General features: G+C 44.3%; 1 protein-coding gene across 1 annotated transcript in view; it reads right to left on the bottom strand.

The window, feature by feature from the left end:
* LOC115103696 (VPS10 domain-containing receptor SorCS3-like) overlaps nucleotides 1-24,319 on the bottom strand; it is a 218,064-nt gene extending 193,745 nt beyond the window's left edge. The window contains exon 1 of the mRNA XM_029624570.2: nucleotides 23,401-24,319. Within this exon, the coding sequence (XP_029480430.2) occupies nucleotides 23,401-24,129 (729 nt within the window). The 5' untranslated portion in view covers nucleotides 24,130-24,319. The remainder of the gene's footprint in view (nucleotides 1-23,400) is intronic.
* Between the last annotated feature and the right edge of the window lie 1,000 nt (nucleotides 24,320-25,319).

Genomic DNA, 25,319 nt, shown 5'->3' with positions numbered 1-25,319 from the left:
ACAGAACCCATACAGGTGGAGGCTGGGTTGGTGGTGGGATATCAGAAACAGCAAACATAGAGGGTAACAGCTAGTTACAGCAGCAAGAGACACCAGCGCATGAGAGCGGGTGACATCCGGCATCGAGGAAGCATGTGTGGAACTGGTCGACTAAATAGACTGCATGTAATTGGCGTGTGAATCCAATTCGTGCAATATCAGCTGATGCAATCAACCACACTCAAGTTTCCCTTCTGAACTGGTTACGCTTAATTTCACCCCCCCGCCCAAACACACACACGTACAGTGCATTCGGAAAGTATTCAGACTCCTTGACTTTAGTTACGTTACAGCCTTATTCTTAAATGGATTCAATGTTTTTCTCCCCCCTCATCAATCTACACACTATCCCCCAAAGCAATACAAAGCAAAAACAGGTTTTTAGACATTTTTGCAAATGTATTTCAAGTAAAAAACTCAAATACCACATTATCATACATTTTCGGAACCATTACTCAGTTGTTGGAGCACCTTTGGCAGCGATTACAGCCTCGAGTAATTGGGAATGACGCTATTAAGCTTGGCTCTCCTGTATTTGGGGAGTTCTTACCTATCTGCTCTACAGATCCTCTCAAGCTTAAAAGCTGACAGTGTTTTATATACTTATTTTATGTTGAATCCTGCGGCTCTGTTGGGCTAAATTGCTGTGAGCGCTGCTGTCTGTCGCGGGATCCTGCCAGATTCCGTACAGGGGAGAGACGCGAATGCCCAGCTAGCCTAGCTGGCTCGGCGATCTCAAATGGAGGCCGCTATTGAATGTTTCCAGCGTTGCAGCAGCTTCGTTTACTTTGCTTTGTTCCGGGACAATGTGGACTGAGCTGACTTTCAATGTAGCAACTGCTTGCTTGCAGAGGACTACAGGAGCAAAATACATACTCTTAGCAATGAAGTAGCAAATCTACATAAGCTACTAGGGAACCCACGCCCACCTACTTTTTCTTTTTCTTCCGCCCCAATAGCCGGATGCTGCTCTTGTCTGGTGGAAGTTTCGCCGCTGTGTCGGCTCTGCAGAGCCAACTCGCCGGTGCTAGGTAGGGTTCCAACCCTGAAGGGGTCTCCCCCTTCTCTGGAGAACGGAGCTGTTCTCGACCCAACCAACCAGCCATGGGGGTACGTCACTTGCCGTGGAAGTCGAAGAAGGCGTCCTCTGGCAACGGAGGTCACCATGAAGATGTTGAGCCAGGAACTGACACAGACCAGAAACAGCTTTGCCGTCCTGGATCCAGAGGTTCCGGCGCCTTCGTCCTTGGTGGCTTCCCGATCAAGATCGCATCTGGAGGTACCTGCATCTTCGTCCTCGGCTCGGTCTCCCTCTCTAGTGGCTTCTACCTCGGGTTCAGATCCTCAGAGCTCCCAGCCTCACCAGACCGTGAGGCTGCCTGAGTGACCAGCCCATTCAAAATCACCAGCTGTCATCATAGGGTGTGAAGGATTCAGCAGACTACTGGCATTACACATCTGGCTAAAATACTACTGTAGCTCTGCTGGAGTCACTTTTATTGATAACTTTGACACCATCTGGAAACAAAAGATACTCTACAGGAATGACAGAGTCCATCCAAATCATCTTGGCTCCTGGACTCTGTCCACGCATTTCAAGGCTAAGTTGAAACAATGACTGGTAAATGATCCAAAACCGGCTCAGTTAATCCCTACCATTGTGACAATGAGTCATCATAATGCTGCATCAAATGTACATTTGAAGTCGGAAGTTCACATACACCTTAGCCAGATACATTTAAGCTCAGTTTTCACAATTCATGACATTAAATCCGAGTAACAATTCCCTGTCTTAGGTCAGTTAGGATCACCACTTTATTTGAAGAATGTGAAATGTCAGAAGAGTAGTAGAGAGAATGATTTATTTCAGCTTTTATTTCTTTCATCACATTCCCAGTGGGTCAGAAGTTTACATACACTCAATTAGTATTTTGTAGCATTGCCTTTAAATTGTTTAACTTGGGTCAAACGTTTTGGGTAGCCTTCCACAAGCTTCCCACAATAAGTTGGGTGAATTTTGGCCCATTCCTCCTAACAGAGCTGGTGTAACTGAGTCAGGTTTGTAGGCTTCCTTGCTCGCACATGCTTTTTCAGTTCTGCCCACACATTTTCTATAGAATTGAGGTCAGGGCTTTGTGATGGCCACTCCAACACCTTTACTTTGTTGTCCTTAAGCCATTTTGCCACAACTTTGGAAGTATGCTTGGGGTCATTGTCCATTTGGAAGACCCATTTGTGACCAAGTTTCAATTTCCTGACTGATGTCTTGAGATGCTGCTTCAATATATGCACATAATTTTCCTTTCTCATGATGCCATCTATTTTGTGAAGTGCACCAGTCTCTCCTGCCACAGAGTACCCCCACAACATGATGCTGCCACCCCCGTGCTTCACGGTTGGGATGGTGTTCTTCGGCTTGCAAGCATCTCCCTTTTTCCCCCAACCATAAGGTTGTTCATTATGGCCAAACAGTTCTATTTTTGTTTCATCAGACCAGAGGACATTTCTCCAAAAAGTAAAATCTTTGATCCCATGTGCAGTTGCAGACCGTAGTCTGGCTTTTTTATGGCGGTTTTGGAGCAGTGGCTTCTTCCTTGCTGAGCAGGCTTTCAGGTAATTGTCGATTATAGGACTCGATTTAGTATGGATATAGATACTTTTGTACCTGTTTCCTCCAGCATCTTCACAAGGTCCTTTGCTGTTGTTCTGGGATTGATTTGCAGTTTTTGCACCAAAGTATGTTCAACTCTAGGAGACAGAACGCGTCTCCTTCCTGAGCGGTATGGCAACTGCATGGTCCCATGGTGTTTATACTTGCGTACTTTGTTTGTACAGATTAATCGTGGTGCCTTCAGGCATTTGGAAATTGCTCCCAAGGATCAACCAGACTTGTGGGTGTCTACAATTTTTTTTCTGAGGTCTTGGCTGATTTCTTTTGATTTTCCCATGATGTCAAGGAAAGGGGCACTGAGTTTCAAGGTAGGCCTTGAAATACATCCACAGGTACACCTCCAATTGACTCAAACAATAGCAATTAGCCTAACAGAAGCTTCTAAAACCATGACATCATTTTCTGAAATGTTCCAAGCTGTTTAAAGGCACAGTCAACTTAGTGTATGTAAACGTCTGACCCACTGGAATTGTGATACAGTGAATTATAAATTAAATAATCTGTCTGTAAACAATTGTTGGAAAATTTACTTGTGTCATGCACAAAGTAGTTTTGGCAGCAGCTAATGGGGATCCATAATAAATACAAATACAGAGGAACTCTGGGGCTCTGTCAGAGTTACCATCAGGGTCTTGGTCACCTCCATGACCAAGGCCCTTCTCCCCCGATTGCTCAGCTTGGCCGGGCGTCCAGCTCTTGGAAGAGTGTTGGTTGTTCCAAACTTCTTCCATTTAAGAATGATGACTGAAGAATGACTCCGGGATGCTGGCCTTCTAGGCAGAGTTCCTCTGTCCATACTGCTTGTTCTGTGCGTGATTTCCTGCAAGACAGGAATGTCAGTGTTCTGCCATGGCCAGCGAAGAGCCCAGATCTCAATCCCATTCAGCACATCTGGGACCTGTCGGATCAGAGAGCGAGGGCTAGGGCCATTCCCCCCAGAAATGTCAGGGAACTTGCAGGTGCCTTGGTGGAATAGTGGGGTAACATCTCCCAGCAAGAACTGGCAAATCTGGTGCAGACCATGAGGAGGAGATGTGCTGCAGTACTTCATGCAGCTGGTGGCCACACCAGATACTTACTGTTACTTTTGTTTTTGACCCCCACTTTGTTCAGGGACACATTATTCAATTTCTGTTAGTCACATGTCTGTGGAACTTGTTCAGTTTGTGTCTCAGTTGTTGAATCTTATGTTCATACAAATATTTACACGTTGAGTTTGCTGAAATGAAAAGCATTTGACAGTGAGAGGACGTTTCTTTTCTTGTTTAGTTTATAACCGACTTACTTTCAGTGTAGTGGGATTACACAACAACGTATTCACTGTTAGAGTGCAGGGGAATCCCTGAACACACTAGAACCTTAGCTGTCGTCTCCCATTTGGAGACGTAATGAGTTTATGTACAGTGAGGTCCAAAGTATTCGGACAGTGAAACATTTTTTGTTGTTTTGGCTCTGTACTACAGCACTTTGGATTTGAAGTGAAACAACATTACAGACAAAGACATTCATCAACATATTATTTTAAAGTATGTTACCCATGTTGTTTACAATAGTATAAGCCTCGATCACTTAGCAGACAACTGTAATGAATACTCAGGGAGAAAAAGGTGTAGATTTATGCACAGAGCGCGGCAGGTGCTTATTTCGACCTTTGCAGAAGGCAGGAATCGTGGTCACAGGCAGGCAATGGTCATACACAGGTAGACAAACAGGCAGGTAAATCAAAACTAGGACTGAAGGCTATAACTGGTTCTCACAAACAAGCTAGGAAAAGGCTTACCCCCAGTCAGGCACAGAAAGTTTGCCATACCCGGGAGACAAAATGGGGCCCGCTGTCAGAGACTATGTCCCCCGGAATCCCATACAAATGGAACACCTGCTGGATCATACACTCAGCCAATTCCATGGCGTTAGGTAAATGAAGAAGAGGAACAAGACAACACATTTTATAAAAATGATCTACTACGACAAGGATGTGTTACCAGAGGATTCAGGAAGGCCTGTGATGAAGTCAACAGCTATGTGGGACCAGGGTCTGTGAGGGATTGGCAAAGGTTGAGGCATACCAGAAGGGAGATGACAAGGGCTTTTGGTTTGGGTGCAGACTGGACAGGAGAGTACGTAATCCCTTATGTCTGATGCCAGTGAGGACCACCAACACTTACGGACTAGAACTTTGCTGGTTCATGTAATGTCCGGATGTCCTGACCCCAAGGATGTGTGACAACATTGCATCAGTTAGGGTCTAACAGCTGCTGGTACGAAACTCCTCCCAGCAGGTGTCTCAGGAGGAGCCGGGTCTGAGGTTAGGGCTTCTTGTATGACATAGTGAAACTCCCGCTGTACCGGTCCCATAATGCAAGAGGAAGGAAGAATGGGTGTAGGGTCTGAGTTACTGGTCGAAGGTATAACTGGCAGGAGAGTGCATCAGCTTTTACATTTTTCTTTCCAGGGACATAAGTAACATAAAAATGGAAGCATGTGAAGAGCCCAGCTGGCTTGTCTGGACTATAACCTCTTGACCCCTCTGATATGTTCCAGATTACGATGATCTGTTATGACAAGAAAGGGATGTTGTGCGCCCTCCAACCAGTGGTGCCATTCCTTTCGAGGGCCAGCTTGATGGCAAGGAGTTCTGTTCCCCACATAGTAATTCCTCTCAGTGGAGGATTTCCTGGAGAAGAAGGTACAGGGATGTGATTTTGGGGGTGTTCCCACCCGCTGAGAGAGTACGGCTCCTACTTCGGAGGCATCCACTTTCAGGGTGAAAGGAAGGGTCGTATCAGGTTGGCGAAGGACAGGAGCTGAGGTGAAGAGGTGTTTCAAGTTGTGGAAGGCAGTCAAGGTGGTATCAGTCCATTGAAGGGTCTGGGTCTTTTGGCTGGTAAGGGCAGTGAGGGGAGCGGCAGTAGAACTGAAGTGCCAAATGAACTGGTGATAGTAGTTGGAGAACCCAATTAAACGTTGGAGTTCCTTAACCTTTCTGGCGCAGGCAATCCACTAGCGACCCACCTCGACAACATCCAGTCAAAATTGCACGGCGCCAAATTAGAAATACAGAAATAGTCATAATAAACATTCATAAAAAATACAAGTGTTAATCCAGCCACTTTGTCAGATTTCAAAAAGGCTTTACGGCGAAAGCATACCATGCGATTATCTGAGGACAGCGCCCCACTTACAAAAGCATAAACATTTTACAACCAAGTAAAGGAATTACAAAAGTCATAAATAGCTTTAAAAATAATCACTTACCTTTGAAGATCTTCATATTTGTTCGCAGTGACAAGTGTCCCAGCTACACAACAAATGTTTGTTTTGTTCGATAAAGTCCCTCTTTATATCGCAAAAACTCTGTTTTGTTGGCGCGTTTTGTTCAGTAATCCACTGGCTCAAAGTTGGTCAAAACATGCAGACGAATACATCCTAATAGTACCGGTAAAGTTTGTCAAAACATGTGAAACAATGTTTATAATTAATCCTCAGGTTGTCAATTGTCTAAATAATCGATAATATTTCAACCGGACAATAGCGTATTCAATAGAAAGGAATAACAACGAAGGGCGCCGAATTGGTCACACGTGCCTAACCAGCTATGCATTCTTCCTCAGTCAACTGACAAAAAGGTCTTATTCTTCTTCATTTCTCATAAAAGAAGCCTGAAACAATGTCTAAAGACTGTTGACATCTAGTGGAAGCCATATGAACTGCAATCTGGGTCCTAACCCATTAGATACTCTATAGGCATTCAATTGAAAATACCCACATCAAAAAATCCCACTTCCCGGATGTATTTTCCTCAGGTTTTCGCCTGCCATATCAGTTCTGTTATACTCACAGACAGTTTTGGAAACTGTAGGGTGTTTTCTATCCAAATCTACCAATTATATGCATATCCTACTTTGTTTACTTTGGGCACACTTCTCATCCAGACGTCGAAATACTGCCCCCAAGCCATAAGAAGTTAGCGGTGGTGGGTTTGGGCCAGCTACTGACGGCGGTGATATTGTTCTCATCCATGCTGACCCCTCCAGGTGTCAGTACAAAACCAAGGAAGTTTACCGAGGTGCTGTTTTCAGTCTTCACATAAACGTTATGGTCAAGGAGCCATTGAAGAACCTTTTGCACATAATGCATGTGTTCTTTCAGGGAGTGGGAGTAAATCAGGATGTCATCATTGTAGACGATGAGAAAGCGGTTGATCATATCCTGGCAAATCTTGTTCATAAAGCGGGGGTGTTAGTAAGGCTGTAGGGCATGACCAGGGATTAGTAGTGCCCTCGTGTGGTGATAAAGGCCATCTTCTATTCATTGCCTTCGCGTATACGGACAAGGTTATATGCACTTCGCTGGTCGAGTTTTGTATAGATGTTGGCGCGGCCCACTTTTTCAAGGGTCGCTGGGATCAGAGGAAGAGGGAAACGGTTCTTGACCATGACGTCATTCAGGGAATGGTAATCAATACATGGACGGAGAGTACTGTCATTTTTTCCAACGAAGAAGCTGGACGCAGCCGGGGAAGAAGAAGGGCGAATGAAACCATTTTCCAGTGTTTCATCAATGCAATTCTCCATTGCCTCATTTTCCTGGATAGATAGTGGGTAAACACGGCCCTTCGGTTGGGACACTGCAGGGAGTAAGTCAATAGCACAGTCCCCTGGGCCATGTGGTGGCAGAGTGGAGGCCTTGATTTTGCTGAAGACATTGCTGTACTGAGCGTATTCAGATGGTATGGTGGGTGGCACAGCAGAGGCAGAGTCCTCAATGGTGGTGGCTCAGCAGGTTAGGCTGAGACAACTGGTGAAGCAGGTAGAAGACCAGGACAGTAGTTCACCTTGTCGCCACGAGATGGCAGGGTCGTGACGACAAAGCCAGGGATGTCCGAGGAAGAGTGGCTGTTTGGGGGATGAGAGTTCCATGAGTTGAATGGTTTCGGTGTGGAAGACTCCAATCTTCCACACCGGGAAGATTGGAGGGTGACACTCTGTGTCTGGTGGGCAATGAAGCCCATGCCCAATGGCTGCCTGTCCAGGGGTGTTAATCCTAAAGGGAGGGGTGACAGGTTTTAGATCAATGTCAAGCTCTTGTACTAGCTGGTGACTGATAAAATTACCTGCTTCTCCGAATCTATCAAGCCCTCTACGTACCTAGTAACCCCCTTCACGGTTATCAATACTGGGATGGAGAACTGCTTCTGGGAGATATTTAGAAATAAGGACACTCCAACCTGTATGGCAGCGGAGGGACCCTTCTCATCTCACCGTAGGGGGGCGAACATGGCAATGGCTGAGTAGATGAGCATTCCCTCCACAGTATAGGCAGAGCCTTTCATGGATCCGCCTTTGATGTTTGATACACGGGAGAGGAGCATGGCCCAACTGCATGGGCTCTGGAAGACTCGGGCGGGATGACGGAATCATGGAAAGAGAAGGTTTCGGGTTCCTGGGTGGCAGAGTTCTTTGGCGGCGATGAGCTGGTTGATGGAGATAGACATGCGAATGTATTGATTTAAATCCTGAAGGTCACCTCTACAGACCAGCTCCGCCTGAAGTTCCCTGTTGAGCCCTCTTCAGTAGACGGTAAGTAAAGCAGCCTCATTCCATCCACTCCCTGCAGCCACGGTGCGGAACTTGAGGGAATTGCGTCCTTGCTGAAGTTCTATGAGGAGGCCTCCTATAGGACAACCAGAAGGAGAGTGATCGAATACCTCTTTGAAGAGGGTGTGGAAATGGGTCTCAGATCTGAGTTCTGTGTTGTTGGCAGTCCATTTGGTGGTGGCCCAATCCAGGGCTTTGCCTGTGAGTAGGGACAACAAAATCCACCCTGCTCTTGTCGGTGGCAAAGTTAGTGGGGTTGTGCTCAATGTATTTGCTGCATTGCATCAGAAATCCCTGACATTTCCCAGGTGAACCGTCATAGTTTCCAGGCATGGATATTAATGAAGGAGGGCTATGGGTTACGATACCTGGCATCGGAGGAGTAGGGATAGGTAGGCGGAGAAGACGCTCCTCTTGCTGGGTTAGGCGCTGATGTTGCTCCACTGAATCGATTCCGTTTTTAGGTGAGGTATTCTGTAATGAATACTCAGGGAGAAAAATGTGTAGATTCATGTGGAAAGCGCAGCAGGGGTTTATTTCGACCTTTGCAGAAGGCAGGAATCGTGTTCATAGGCAGGCAATGGTCATACAGAGGTAGGCAAACAGGCAGGTGAATCAAAACTAGTACTTAAGGATATAATTTTATTTAACCAGGTAGGCTAGTTGAGAACAAGTTCTCATTTACAACTGCGACCTGGCCAAGATGAAGCAAAGCAGTGTGACACAGACAATAACACAGAGTTACACATGAAGTAAACAATAAACAAGCCAATAACACAATAACCAAGTCAATGACGCAGCAGGAAAAAAAAGTCTATATACAGTGTGTGCAAAAAGCATGAGGAGGTAGGCAATAAATAGGCCATAGGAGCGAGTCATTAGAAAAAACAAGGCTATTGAGTCTGCCAATAAGAATACGGTGATTGACAGAGTCGAAAGCCTTGGCCAGGTTGATGAAGACGGCTGCACAGTACTGCCTTTTATCGATGGCGGTTATGATATTGTTTAGTACCTTGAGCGTGGCTGAGGTAGTACACTTTAGATAAGCAGGGCAGTATGGATATAGTTCTGTAACAGTTTGGGTCTAGGGTGTCACCCCCTTTGAAGAGGGGGATGACCGGGGTTGCTTTCCAATCTTTAGGGATCTCGGATGATACGAAAGAGAGGTTTAACAGGCTGGTAATAGGGGTAGCAACCATGGCGGCGGATAGTTTTAGAAATAGAGGGTCCAGATTGTCTAGCCCAGCTGATTTGTACGGGTCCAGGTTATGCAGATCTTTGAGAACATCTGCTATCTGGATTTGGGTGAAGGAGAAGCTGGGTAGGCTTGGGCGAGTAGCTGCGGGGTGGAGGGGGGGGGGGGGGGTGGAGCTGTTGGCCGGGGTTGGAATAGCCAGGAGGAAGGCATGGCCAGCCATTGAGAAATGTTCGATTATCATGGATTTTCCGGTGTTACCTAGCCTCAGTGCAGTGGGCAACTGGGAGGAGGTGCTCTTGTTCTCCATGGACTTCACAGTGTCCCAAAACTTTTTGGAGTTAGAACTACAGGATGAAAATGTCTGCTTGAAAAAGCTAGCCTTTGCTTTCCTGACTGACAGCGTGTATTGGTTCCTGACTTCCCTGAAAAGTTGCATATCGTGGGGACTATTTGATGCTATTGCAGTCGCCACAGGATGTTTTTGTGCTGGTCAAGAGCAGTCGGGTCTGGAATGAACCAAGGGTTATATCTGTTCATTGTTCTGCATTTTTTTGAACGGGGCATGCTTATTTAAGATGGTGAGGAAATTACTTTTAAAGAATGACCAGGCATCCTTGACTGACGGGATGAGGTCAATGTCCTTCCAGGATACCCGGGCCAGGTCGATTAGAAAGGCCTCCTCGCAGAAGTGTTTTAGGGAGCATTTGACAGTGATGAGGGGTGGTCGTTTGACCGCGGACCCATAGCGGATACAGGCAATGAGGCAGTGATCGCTGAGATCCTCTTTGAAAACAGCAGACGTGTATTTGGAGGGCAAGTTGGTCAGGATATTTCTCTGAGGGTGCCCATGTTTACAGATTTAGGGTTGTACCTGGTGTGTTCCTTGATGATTTGTGTGAGATTGAGGGCATCTAGCTTAGATTGTAGGACTGCCGTTAAAACCTCTTACAGCTACTACCCCCCATACTTTTTTCAATTTCCGCCTGAAGATATACCCAAATCTAACAGCCTGTAGCTCAGGCACAGAACCAATGATATGCATATTCTTGGTACCATTTGAAAGAAAACACTCTGAAGTTTGTGTAAATGTGAATTGAATGTAGGAGAATATAACACAATAGATCTGGTTTAGATAATACAATGAAAAAAAACATATGTTTTTTATTATTATTTTTGTATCATCTTTAAAATGAACAAGATAAAACAAACATTCAGATAGGATGATGGGGACAATTTCTGTGAAAGACATAAGAGGGCAACAGTACTTGTGCAAAGTTTCAGAATGATTACTTCCAAAATGAGTGTGCTACATGATATTTATCATGAAGTCACCCAGGTGTCCCACACAAGTAGCCCAAATGTACCCAAGTGGCCAAATTGGAGAAGTTATACATTTTGAAACAAATAACTATATACAAAATACCAAAATGGTATTCTAACACACCCCTCGAAAAAATGTAGAAAAAAATTTGTGGACAAAAAATATGAAGAAAAAAATATAGACATTTACAAAATAACATGGGTAACTATTTACACACTTTCAATATTTGGAAGACCCTCAGTCCTCTATCAACTCAAATGTATTTATATAGCCCACCGTACATCAGCTAATATCTCAAAGTGCTGTATAGAAACCCAGCCTAAAACCCCAAAACAGCAAGCAATGCAGGTGTAGAGGCACGGTGACTAGGAAAAACTCCCTAGAAAGGCCAAAACCTAGGAAGAAACCTGGAGAGGAACCAGGCTATGAGGGGTGGCCAGTCCTCTTCTGGTTGTGCCGGTGGAGAATATAACAGAACATGGCCGAGATTTTCAAATGTTCATAGATGACCAGCAGGGTCAAATAATAATAATCACAGCAGTTGTAGAGGATGCAAAAGGACAGCACCTCAAGAGTAAATATGAACAGTTTAGGGTTCCATAGCCGCAGGCAGAACAGTTGAAACTGGAACAGCAGCAAGGCCAGGTGGACTGGGAACAGCAAGGAGTCATCATGCCAGGTAGTCCTGACGCATGGTCCTAGGGTTCAGGTCCTCCTCAGAGAGAGAGAGAATTAGAGAGAGCATACTTAAATTCACACAGGACACCGGATAAGACAGAAGAAGTACTCCAGATATAACAAACTGACCCTAGCCCCCCGACATATAAACTACTGCTGCATAAATACTGGAGGCTGAGACAGGAGGGGTCAGGAGACACTGTGGCCCCATCCGATGAGAGCCCGGGACAGGGCCAAACAGAAAGGATATAACCCCACCCACTTTGCCAAAGCCCTACACAATATTGTGCTGCTGATGCCAAGTGCCATAGCAGTCTCTTTCTGCTGTAAAACAGAGGGTCACCAAGCATGTGGTGCAGGTGATGGGGGACTTAATTTTGCAAAGAACACAGCGACGCCTCCATGCTGTGCCCTTTTGGCCCTGAGGCACATCCATTTCTGCAGAAATAAATGTAGGCAGATGAACACCACTTGTGGCAGGAGCTGGATGAACCAGCTTCAGTGGGGGGTGGAAACCTTGCCCTGGGGGCTGCCATTCGGAGTCAGTGTCACTGTGAAAGAAAATGTTCAGTTAGAATAGTTTCACATATGAGCCCTGTATCAACAGGTATAATAAACAGATACATGTATATATATATAGAGTACAGGGAACATAAGGTTGAATCTATTATTATGACCTGCTAGATCTACTATCTCTTTTATATTATGACATTTCAGCTAGATCTACTGTCTCTATTATATTACAACAGACCAGCTGTATCTACCGTCTCCATTTCACTTTGGCCATTGTTGTGGGCCTGCCCTCCCATCAACAGCCTCAAATAGGCTATTTCATTTGGGGGTGGGGTGGGGTATGGGGGTGGGGTGGGGTGGGGCGGCAGACACACGCATCTCACATTTCATGACATTACATGTTTATATATTGCTTCTAAAATGTAAAAAAAATCACAAATAATATTTTCTATTATAAATTTCTAACAAGGGCATTAGCATGATAAGAACTTACCAGTCCAAAACGATGTCCTCTCCCGTACAAAAAATATTCCTCCACAATCGCTAAATTAATCATCCTACAACAGTCTCTGTCTCACTTTCCAAATCAATTTATGCTAAAATTGTCTGTATTTCTAGACTTAGATTTAGCTTTCCCTGACATAGTCGCCATAATGATTGATATATAAACAGCTGAATCTGCGCGTTTATCCAACAATGCAGTGCGTAATAGGTGTTTCTCCTTCCGGTATGAAACTTCAATAGCGAATTATTCTCTTTACGCTGGAGCTTACTACATAGGTTGGTCTTGCAACACATAAACATGACCTACTGCAGTTTACCTCAGCTCATTGGCAATCTACCCAGCTAGATTTCAAGACGATCAGTGGTCATAAGGTTAAAAGACAGTCAATCAATGAAACAGCGGGCAAATCATTGGTGCACAATGGTGTCATGACTTGTCTTCAAATCGGTTTCTTTCAGTCAATACGTCCCGCGAAATGACCCATCAGGTTTGATTGTGTTACAAAACTTGGCCTCTGTGGTTATGAAAGTGCTCTGGGATTTCATTGACATTACACCATTGTCGATGCTGAACAGCAAATCGTGTTACAAACAAACCAGTTGATTGCAGTGAAACCAAACATGACTGGAAAAGTCACGTTCTGTGTGGGTTATTTACCTGGAATGTGTCGTCGAAAATGGAATGAGACGGAATTCACGACACAAGCGGTTCACAAAATGTTTCGTGTTAGGCTATAAAAATGGATTTTATCAAACAAAAGATCATTCATTGTGTAACAATGAGCATTGGAATTGAAAACAGACGAAGATCGTCAAAGGTAAACAATTTATTTTAATGCAGTTTGTAATTATGTTACGCCTGTGCTGGTTGAAATAGTTGTTTTTTATGGGGCTCTATGCTCAGATAATCGCATCGTATTCTTTCGCAGTAAATCCTTTTCTAAATCTGACAACGCAGTTGGATTAGCAAGATTCTAGGCTTTCGATACATGTGAGACACTTGTATTTTCATGAATGTTTAATATTACTATTTATGTACCGATCACCGTATGTTGTGGGATTTCAGCCCTCTAGCGGGTTCCGTGCGCAGAGGTTAAGCATATCCCAGTTTAGGTCACCTAACCGAATGAACTCTGAAGATAGATGGGGGGGCGATCAATTCACAAATGGTGTCCAGGGCACAGCTGGGAGCGGAGGGGGGTCGATAGCAGGCGGCAACATTGAGAGACTTATTTCTGGAGAGATTGATTTTTTAAATTAGAAGTTCGAACTGTTTGGGCATAGACCTGGAAAGTAAGCCTGCAAAGTTCTGTCAATCTCTGCAGTAGATTGCAACTCCTCCCCCTTTGGCAGTTCTATCTTGACGGAAAATGTTGTAGTTGGATATGGGAATCTCCAAATTTTTGGTGGCCTTCCTAAGCCAGGATTCAGACACGGCAAGGACTTCAGGGTTGACAGAGTGTGCCAAAGCAGTGAGTAAAACAAACTTAGGGAGGAGGCTTCTGATGTTGACATGCATGAAACCAATGCTTTTTCGATCACAGAAGTCAACAAATGAGGGTGCCTGATGACACGCAGGGCCTGGGTTTACCTCCACATTGCCCGAGGAATAGAGGAGGAGTAGGATGAGGGTACGGCTAAAGGCTATCAAAACTGGTCGCCTTGAGCGTTGGGGACAAAGAATAAAAGGAGCAGATTTCTGGGCATGGTAGAATAGATTAAAAGCATAATGTGCAGACAGGGGTATGGTGGGGTGTGGTAACAGCAGAGGTAAGCCCAGGCACTGAGTGATCATAAGAGAGGTTGTATCTCTGGACATGTTGGTTATAATGAGTGAGGTCACCGCATGTGTAGGAGGTGGGACAAAGGAGGAATCTGAGGCATGATGAGTGGAACTAGGGGTTCCATTGTAAACTAAAACAATGATAACTACCTAAACAACAGTATACAAGGCATATTGACATTTGAGAGAGACATACAGCGAGGCATAAAGTAATCACAGATGTTGATTGGGAGAGCTAGCTAAGACAATAACGGGTGAGACAACAACAGCTAATCAGCTAAAACAACAACATTAGGTAAAGTGGCGATGACTGGGCAGAGAGGGTCGATTCGCGGCTGGGGTCGACAGATAAACAAAAAATAAACAGAATGGAGTACCGTGATTAATGGACAGTCCAGCAGGCATCAGCTATGTAGCCAAGTAATCACAGGGTCCAGGGGGCAGCAATAGATGGAACAGGGAAGCCGCGGAGTAGTCGCTACTACGCTAGCACGCGGGCGACACAGCGTTTAAAGTTAGTAGCCTGGGGCTCGTAGAAGTGTCTGCTCCGACGTCCGACGGAGGCCGGTTGAAGGCACAGTGGATGGAGTATTCGTCGGCAGACCAGTCGTGGTGGTGCGGTGGGGCGCCGTGTCGACAAAGGAGCCAAGCCAGATGGCGAAAGAGGTATTGTAGTTGTAGTAATTTAGTTTGCTAGCCGGGAGATGCGCCTGGTTCACAGCTAACTGGTGCTAGCTTCTGGGCAGGGGCTTTAGCCACTATAGCCACTCGGTAGCAGCGGTGATCTGGTGCCAAGTTCCAGAGTTTACGGCAAGGATCCGGTGGAGTATTGGGTTCTAGCTGTGTTTTGGTGGAGTCCGGGTGAACAACTGAGTAGGCCTGGAGGTGGGCCTCAGGGATAGCTTCGGTACTGGGTAACTCGGTGGGTGCTAGCTAGCTGTGAAGATCAGGAGTAATGGTCCTGGGATTACGGCAGGAATCCGGCGTTGTAGTGGAGAGACATAACTGGTTCTCACAAACAAGCTAGGGAAAGGCTTAGTAGAATCCAAATGAACAATGCCTCACAAAAGGCACAAATAGAATGAACTGAACTGAGTAACTAACACAGGTGAAATCAATGAACAAAAATGAAAGACAGGGCTATGTTCAAGAACACAAAGAAACAGGGCTATGTTCAAGAACACAACGACACAGAACACGAGGTTGACCAAGAAAATAAATGTAGATCCTTACAACTGTAGCTGTTGGTAGGCGCTACTGTTACTGCTAGCTAGCTATACCCCAGTTGGGAAAAGACACAGAGAGGCATTGGTGGCAGACAACACATGTTGTGAGGCTTTTATTTGGGCTGCCCTGGAGTGGTAGCTACAGACAATACCTGCAGACTTCAGTATTTCCTTATTGACTGTTATACAGGTAACAAGAGTGTCATAGTTGGGACACAGGATAACAATGAAATAAAGCAGACTACTTGCCCTAGTGTTCCTCCTGCGTATTAAAACCTTTCCATAGTGAGGGTGATAAAATGGATATAGTAGAGACATAAAGAGAGGGAACAATAAAAGCTATGCTAAGAGAGAGAGAGAGAGAGAGAGAGAGAGAGAGAGAGAGAGAGAGAGAGAACGAGAGAGAGAGAACGAGAGAGAGAGAGAGAGATAGACAACGAGAGAGAGAGAGAGAGAGAGAGAGCGAGAGAGACAACGAGAAAGATGTATTTATTTATTTATTTGACATTTTGTTAGGATGAAATCTCTTGAGATGCACCGTTTAGTTTTCAAGAGCCCCCCAAAAAATAATACTTACAGTCGATCGACAGACAGACAGACAGACGGAGAGAGAGAACGAGAGAGACGGCAAGAGAGAACCAGGATGTGTTTATGTGCTGTGTTCAGCTCAATGGGCCTCGCTGCAGAAAATTGCTGCGTTGTCGACGTAGAAGAGCAAAAAGTAGTGTGTAAGCTGAAACACCAAAAATGTGTCAGGGTAAGTATTTATTTAGTTTCACGCTTGTTACCATTCATTACTCAACATTACTGCAGGTGTTCAACTCAATTCTGTCTGAACTCAGGCTTTATAATAAAGTATGAACAGAGAGAGAGAGAGAGAGAGAGAGAGAGAGAGAGAGAGAGAGAGAGAGAGAGAGAGAGAGAGAGACTGTAACTAACGATTTTTACATACTTTAATTAACAGGGGGTGATGTGTGTGTTTTTCTGTTTGTGTGTGTGTGTTTGTGCCAAACTCTAATTCAGCAATTTACCACCAAACACTTGTTAAGTAATGCTACTGCTGTATAATCAACTTACAGTATATCACATTCCCTCATTAAAACAAAGTTGCATCATCATTTCCCCCTTATGGCCTCACATTTCAACAACAACAGTGGTAGTAGCTATTTACAGTATAATCAATCTGGGGACTGAGGAAACTTCAAGGCACACACCCAGACAAACCAGGATATCAGGCAATTTCCTCGTCTTTTTATTGAGACCTGCTAGAATGAGTCCCAAATGACTGATTGAGTCCCCTATACTCTACATAGTGCACTCCTTCTGACCAGAGCTATATGGGCACTACATAGGGAATAGGGTGCCATGTGGGACGCAACCCTAGACAGGTAATATCCAGATACATAAGGAGAGCAGTAACAACCCTTCTGTGTTTATGTAAACTGTCTGGAGGTAGAAATCGGCTATTGTCCAATGGAGCAGACAGGTGCTAGCCTACGTACGATATCAAAGAGATTTGGAAGCAATTAACACCTTACCTAAGGGCATTGTTCACACAAGGCCTTCATGAGATCCACATTGACAACACCTTCCTAGTGGTGAAGTGTTTTCATGACTAGGCCCCGGAGCGTTTCCTGACTTGATTAAACTGTGGCCCCTAGTTATTATAGGCTATCAGTAGGGCCCAGAGTATTACCTTAGGCACTAAGTATAGCCTATCACATGGGCCCAAAGTATCTCCTGATTGGGATATGCAGTCAGGGATAACTCCAGGCCCTTTTCATTCATAACAATCACACATTTTGTAAAAAACAACTCAAAAGCAGTGAACCTAGCTAGCTAATTTTCTGATGCCCCTCCCACTCAGCAAAACTCCTCTAAACAGAAGGCAAGTGAATAATGCATTGATATCTATGATCTCTCTCTCTGTTTTACTGAGCACTGCTCTATTATTAGGTTTCAAATCAAGCTTGTCTTTACTTCTCTTAAATTAAAGCATTATTCAAAATGTAAATGTGTGAATGCAGTGAGGGGGTAACTATCATTTGTTTAGAGGCAACTTTCACGAGGATTGTCAAACTCAGAGATAGAGAGAGAGAGGGAGGAATATTATCTTCCTTTAGAAAATACAATGGAGAGACAGGAGTTCGAAATCACATACTGCTTGCTTCCCCAGACTGACTCTGTTAGCAAATCTCCTATCATCAAGCCGCATCTATTTCCCTCCACTAAATGAAAGATGCTTACACAATATGTTTGGTAATGGCCGATGTTTGAGCAGGTTATTATCATTAAAATATAAATGGGAATAAAAAGGGAAGGAGAAGGGGATAGTAAAGTTAATGTGGCGTGGCCCAGTTTTATGGCCACACAGTCTTTTTCATAGATAAACCGCTAGATCATTTTAATTAGACAGTGTGTTAATTGAGTGTGGGTCCTGGGATAAAATGTGTCATTATTGGTCTGCACCAACGGCAACCCCTCACAAGAGTGACACCATTCACCCGACTGAGTGAGAAAGAGAGGGAGAGAGTGACAGAAAGAGGAAGGGGGAGGGAAATAGTGTTTGCGTGTGTGAGAGAGAGGGGGGAGTGTGAGTGAGAGAGAGGTAGGTGATCTCCCACCTCAACATCCTCTCTGACATCATTACTTAGTCATTGCGTTCTGCCTAGTGTGCTAACATTCAGGAAATGCCAAGCGAGATCAACGTTACAAGGTATTCCACTTTGCCTAAATAAAATGGTGGTAAAGGTCAAGACTCTGTGCCCAGGGGGAGCATGCTGCATATACCACCTACTTCGATCTACGTACTACACTGCACCATGCAGTCAAACCACTGCCATGCAAAACTGGTCTGAGATCAGCTGTTGGAGAATTAGAGAGAGTCAGACTACATCAGTCCAACCACTACCATCCAAACTGTACTGGGATCAGCTGTTAGAGAGCCAGAGACAATGTCACGGTCGGCTCCTACTTTATCCTGAGATACCCCCTGTGGAAAAAGAGGTTTAATAGAATGAAGAAGAAACCAGATCACATTTGACAATTTTATATTCATGTATTTAACACCCACACACAGACTCTCTCTAACACACACTGACAAACTCACACACACGTACGCCACAAATGCAGCTCAGTGCTCTGTCAAAACCCTTGTATTGCAGAATGGGATCAGTGGCCAAGCGTATTATTACACTCAAGTCATACATTCTTAACGTGTCCTTCCACAAAGGCCTACTCTAGTACCTCTAACGTGGCGATGGCACAGGAAACATAATGAGACCATTAGCTTGGTGATTGACTGCCTTCAGAACCTTTCATCCAATGGGTAGCCCCGAGCCATGCAGGAGACGGGAGTCTCAAGGTTTTTAGTGACTTCTGAGGTCTTAGATGTTGCTCTGTTCCAACAGCAGGTGCTATGTAATGTGAGTGTAATTTAACTTGAATGTGTTGGAATGCAGGCATCAATGCAGCATCAATGCAGGCATACTGGGTTAATGTGTTTCTATCAAACGCTGATAAGCCAACTGTAGTTACATTAAACTATCTTCATCGGTCGGTCTTGGAGAGCAGGTATAACAAGGAGTTTCATGACCTGGCCCGACCAGGGAAAGTTCACTAAGGTAAAACGAGGACCCTATGTATAATTCCATCACCTTTCACAAGTTTCTCTCAATCCAGTCCATTAACTAGATAATAAAGTTATCTATGCATGTAGTCAATCTTGATAAAGCGACTAAACAAGATGCTAAATGCTAGCCGGAAAAGGTTGGGTCAAGTGCCAAGACGTTAGCTCTGGGGGGCAAGTCAAGATGAATCCTCTGTCTAGTCGTGGCGGCGCATGACGTCTTGCCACCAAGCTTCACTACTTCCACTGCAGAGAGCAAACAAGGGCTGGGAAAACACATTTGTAAACACGAAGTAGACAAAGAGGGGAGGGGATGGAGGAATGAAAAGAGGAAGAGTCCCTTTGGAAGAGTGCATTATTTATCCCATCCTATCCTCCTCTCTTCCCTTCTTCCTACAAAGCAATTAGTTCCTCCACAGCGGTAGGTATCAAAATAGTGCCACTTTATATCCATTAGCATCACTAAATGGAAGGGAAGCCATCCAAGGGGTGAGAAGAGACACAGACAGGGCTAGGAACAAGCCCCCTGTGTACCTCCTAAATCATGTTCCAGGCCCCTGCATGGATGCCAAAGCTGTGTTTAGCTATGCCAACCAACTACGCCACCCTCTCCTCACTGTTGGTGGGTGCAGTACAACGATGTTCTTCCAGATGATTGGATGTTGACTAAGGAAGTTCATTTCAGTTCAGTTCGATTCATTTCAGTTTGTAAAATTAATTTCAGTACATTTCAGCTGAGTTCAGTTCATTTCAGTTTAGTTCAGTTTATTTCATTTCATTTCAGTTCATTTCAGTTTAGTTCAGTTCAGTTTATTTCAGTTCAATACATTTCAATTTAGTTCAGAACATTTCAGTTAATTTCAGTTCAATTAATTTCAGTTTATTTTGAGGGGAAGAATCCATGTGTATCAACATATTCCTTCATTCAGGTTGAGGAGCCAGGTGCTTAAGTCTACTAAATGTACTGCAATTATTGAAGAAATTAAATGTCTCCAATTATGGTCCAGACAGTATGCCAACAGTATAGTTAATGAATGTGTATGAAAGAGTTCCACGTGTACAGTTCCACGTGTACTAGCCTTACAAAATGGGTATCTTAAACTACTATTTGTGTGTGTGTGTGTGTGTGTGTGTGTGTGTGTGTGTGTGTGTGCGTGTGTGCGTGTGTGTGTGTGTGTGTGTGTGTGTGTGTGTGTGTGTGTGTGTGTGTGTGTGTGTGTGTGTGTGTGTGTGCGTGTCTATTAGCTCTCTGAAAGAGATGTAGGCATTTCAAAAGACCAGCTAACTACATTGATAACCTGCCAGATATTATAATGAACTCTCTTTACATTAAAGACCACTCACAGAGTCCCACTCTGCATCTTATGCAAATTCATATTTAGATTTTCCCCACTGGATGTATGAAGAACAAAAAGAAAACCGTGTGTTGTATCATGAAGAAAAAACATCAAGATAAAAAAGTGGCCATATAACCTGCCAAGGCAGGCAGATTTTCCTGCACTATTGACATATACCGTATGTAGATATTTACTACCAGCGAAGTGCATTACTGGAAGCAATGACTTCAAAAGCGAGTGGATGGGTGAAATACATTATCAACGTTGAAAATCACTTAGGAAAGTGGCTTGTATGATAGTAATGATAAGCATGAAGCACAAGCGGCCATTTTGTATCCACACTGGCAGGAAGAAGGAACCCTGCCATTAAATTCATAAACACCACTGAGAATGAGAAACTGGACACTCGGCCCATAGGGAGGCTTTCTCCCCATAGGGAGGCTAGTATCCACTCAAGCACACAGACAGACAGAGAAGAGACCACATTAGCCTTGTCTACATGCCTCAGAGGGTACCACCTGCCTTGGGGAACAGAACACACCATAACACCTCTACTACCCAGGTCACCCTAGAGGAGTAGTGGCACAGGGCACAACACATATCAGGGAGCACAAGCAGAGCATTCTGAGTAGAAGTAAAAAACTAAAAAAAAGGGAAACGAGGGAAAGGGAGTGTGGTGGCACAACGACAACTGACTCGTTCACCCACCCACCCCCACCACACACACACACCAACCCTAACTGCTGTGGTTAAGTTAGAGTTAGAGAACTTCAGGCTCCATCAGGCAGTCCTTGAGGGCATAATTCATCACCCATTCAATCAGGAGCCCAATAAAGATGAAGAAGTCCAGTACTAGTGTCTGAGAGCTGGAGAAAACATGCTTGAGTAGGCCGTCAATCCCCCTCGCCTGGCCATAAGAAAATATTTCAAAATGGATGCCTGTTTCTATATTCAAGATAACTATTACGGAGGCAGGGGAGTTGGGCTGGCTGTGGTAAACAATACACCCAGAAAAACTTTTTCACACACACAGAGCCAAGCGCATACACACATACACACACACACACACACAGAGAGAGAGTCCGCACGCACACTCACGCGCACACTCACACACACACACAAACGTCCCCAAACCGCCGCAGCCACATCACTGTGAGTTAAAAAACAAGTTCATGCAGTGTGTCATTATAACTTCAGACAGAGGACTGAAACTGAGGGATTCATTTTTTTTCTCCATCCAACTGAAATCAAGCTAAAAGAGGCAGCCACAACAACAAAAGAAACATATAAGAATGATTAAAAGAGCCCAGTGGCTTTCTCTTCTTTGAGTCTGCATGGTTGTGGAAATAACTTCAATTTATTTCACCATATTATTCTGTTTCAAATGAAGGCCTCTAAGCCCTTTTAGGGGGGGATGAAATCATGTCAGTATTCCAGCCGTTTCAAAATCAAATTGGGATGGAAGGATCTGGCTGCTTCTGGAAGATGATTCATCTGTGTCATAACAACCATGTATTTATTAGAAACCTGGAGTATTAGCCAGAACTGGGACAGGTCATATCATTAACATGGCCTACACGTTCAATTGTGACCTCAGTTAAAAAGTACAAGCTGTCTTCACTCACAGAGGATGAGACGGGTTGTAGTGCATCACCAATGAATAGACTGACAGATTTTGGTGCCAGAACAACATTTATGTACCAAAATAAGACATGACATACCAGTTCTCCTCTGTGCAGTTGTAAAGCTGCTATTACGGGCTCATCACCACAGGTATTGATCACATATGCCAAGGCATATTAAGAACAGTGTTCTAAGTGCTGTGAATGTTTGCTAGGGAAGTTCAAGCTTCACTAGGGTCCTTCCCTGGATGATTCCATTAGAGACCATTGTCTCAGGCTCTGTATCCCTACAATAATACACCACTGCAGATGTTGCTTTTAGGAAGCACATTGATAGTCTCTCGTACATTGTACGCCACCCTTTGGAATGTCTGTGTAAGTGCAGGCAACAAGTGCACCGATTATTAACTTGAGGAGCAAAGCATTATTCTGAATCGAATTTACTCTGGCATGATGATAGTCTGCAGACTAATTTATTTAAAAAATCTATATGAATGGTGAATATGCATATAAAGTCCACATAATTCATAGGCATAGAATATAATTATTAAACTAGGCCTATTAAATATATGGCTTTTGTAAAGGAATTGTGAACATAGAAGCAACAGGAACAAGCCAGCAATTCAGAGGACCACATAGGCTTGCTTTCGTTCAATGCGAAATATCGTTATTACAAGTAAAGAATTCAAATAATTCATATCCCCGTCAAAAATATTGACAAATCTTCCCGATCAATTGGCCTAGATTGGATGAAAAATTCCGGATCCAAATCGACATATAAACGATCTATAACAAAACATATATATTGCAAAATACAGGGCACGTTTAACAGTTATAATTTATTTCAGTCGTATTCATTACATTTAAATGAACTAAAACTAGTGGAATTCACCTGTTAGAGTAACCTATATGCGCAAGAATAGTGAGTGTTTTCCAACCGCTTTGTGAAGAAATGCTGCTATCGGTATGGCACGGGCACGGAGTCTGCTGCAATCAAGCATATCTCCGTGTGCAATAGCAATACCAGCCCAACCTGGCCCGGAATGCTTCTGGAGGTGCTGAACCCTATGTGGGATATTGCCCTGCTGTGCGCAACTGAACCAATGCACCTGTTACAGTGGACAAATAACTCGCTAAAACAAGCGAATATTTCCCTGCGGAAAACAGTTTCGATAAAATAAGCCTTTACAGTCCTTGATGAAACGTAGTGCTTCATAATATACAATTGTTTATTTTGTGAAAAACAAATACACATGACAAATGGTGAATTAATCATCACTTACGCTGCTGTTTTGCCCCGACCAGTAAACCACTGCGTGGTTATGCGCTGAGTCTCCGGTCAAGGCGAAAGTAGTGCTGCTTAGTTTGGGATCATCTCCTCTGGAAGTCCCTCGACCCTCGTCCCTGTTCCACTTGAATTCAGATCGGCCCAGTCTGTGTCCGTCCAGTAACGGACCAGGACTCCTTCTCTCATCCGATGTCTCTCCTTCTAAACCGGGGCCACCGGTCATAAGGCTCTCCCTAAACTCGGGAGTTTCGGGACCGCTTCGCTTCGCTCTCCGTAACGCAACATCCTCAGCACCATCCTTGACTTTACCCAAATCATTCACCCCAATATTATATTCCCCACGGTACCTTTCTTCGTTTTCACTAGACCCAGTTAAATCTTCCAGAGCGACTTTTGGGGTAATTCCATCGTCATTGAATCTCGGCTCATTCACAAGAACACCTGCCTGTTGGGTGTCGCTTGGTACTCCAGTATTTTGGTCAGTAACTCCGAGTAGCTGGCGCTCCAGCCGGACCTGTTCCAGAGCTCTGGCCGCCTGCCTAGTACCATCAGCCGCGTGCGTACCGATATCCAGCTGTAATTCCTTCAGGTGTAGCTGGACCGGCGACTGGCACGATGCGCAAGTTATCTCCGCCTTGGCATTTAGCTGGGTATGAGCGGAGATCAGAAACCAGGTACACAGACTTAAGTGCAAGCCTGGGCAGAAGCCAAGCCAAGTATCCATTGCTGGTATAGTTAGAGATTTTGGTCCAACACACGGAGCAGGAAAACCTTATCCAACCGAGGACCAACTCCTCCCGAAGTCGGTGAGATTGTTGGGGTATTTAGAAAAGCGCTCTTCAGCTAAACTGTTCACGTTCAAGGAGCTGGTCGCGGGAGCCACCACATAGGGGAGGAGCTGTATCGAAGCCGAGCTGCCGAATGTGCGCCAGGATGAGAGGAATAATGTGAGAGAACGCGAACGCAAGAGAGAGAGGAGAGCGAGAGCTGAAAACGGGAGAGAGAGAGAGAGAGAGAGAGAGAGAGAAAGAGAGAGAGAGGTGCGCCGTGGCTTTCACACTGATGGTGATAGCCCACTAGTAATCGAATATGATATGACCGATAAATACCTATTCAACATAGCTTTCACCAGAGAGATAACATCTGACGATGTTCATATCAGAGTCAAATAAATGGTGTCAATGTATAACGATGCTTGATGTGATTAGGGACCAGGATGTCCAACACATTATAGTCTTCACAGTGCTTCAGAAGTCATTCTTTTTATAAACCGGAATCAAAGTAATTGGTTTTTAATGTACTCCTGTCCAAAGGAAACGGTATTTCATGAAATGCATCTAAATTACTTTAATGTAGCAGGTGCTCTGACACCTTAGACTCTTGCCAATTAGATGTTCCATTATGCCATGACATAAAGGTTAATGTGCGCACAGAGGGAATTATTAGCGCAATAAAGCAATGGAATTTTTTAAAGATCAGCAGCCGAATAAAAATTATGTTTGTGCAACCAGAACATTAAAGACATTGTCCAGTTATTAACTTGTTATTATTTGAGAAAATGTATTCAAGTAACTGTCCAGTGTTTCCAGATTTCCATGAAATATGACCTACTACAATATCAATTACAATATGACTGAAATAGTTTTCCTTCGATTCTTTTTTAATTACCTATGTTTCTTTATTGGATGGTGTTGGCATACAATAACAACAGAACTGTGTGGGGTATACTGGTCATGAAAAATATTCATGTGAATAGACCACTGATTGGCCAGCTCGTCCGCTGATCCAGACATCATCCTCTGTTTGGAAATAGCAGTTTGAGGTGTGGTTTGTTATAGGTCTATGTTAGAGGCCTGTGCGCAATGCTTGTGTCTCTGCATGCTCAAGAATGAAACCATCTTGTCATCAGTTTCA

This window comes from Oncorhynchus nerka, linkage group LG21 (genome assembly GCF_034236695.1).
Source record: "Oncorhynchus nerka isolate Pitt River linkage group LG21, Oner_Uvic_2.0, whole genome shotgun sequence".
Taxonomy (NCBI): Eukaryota; Metazoa; Chordata; class Actinopteri; order Salmoniformes; family Salmonidae; genus Oncorhynchus; species Oncorhynchus nerka.
The sequence above is the reverse complement of the archived record's forward strand: the minus strand, read 5'-3'. Positions and strand labels throughout refer to the sequence as shown.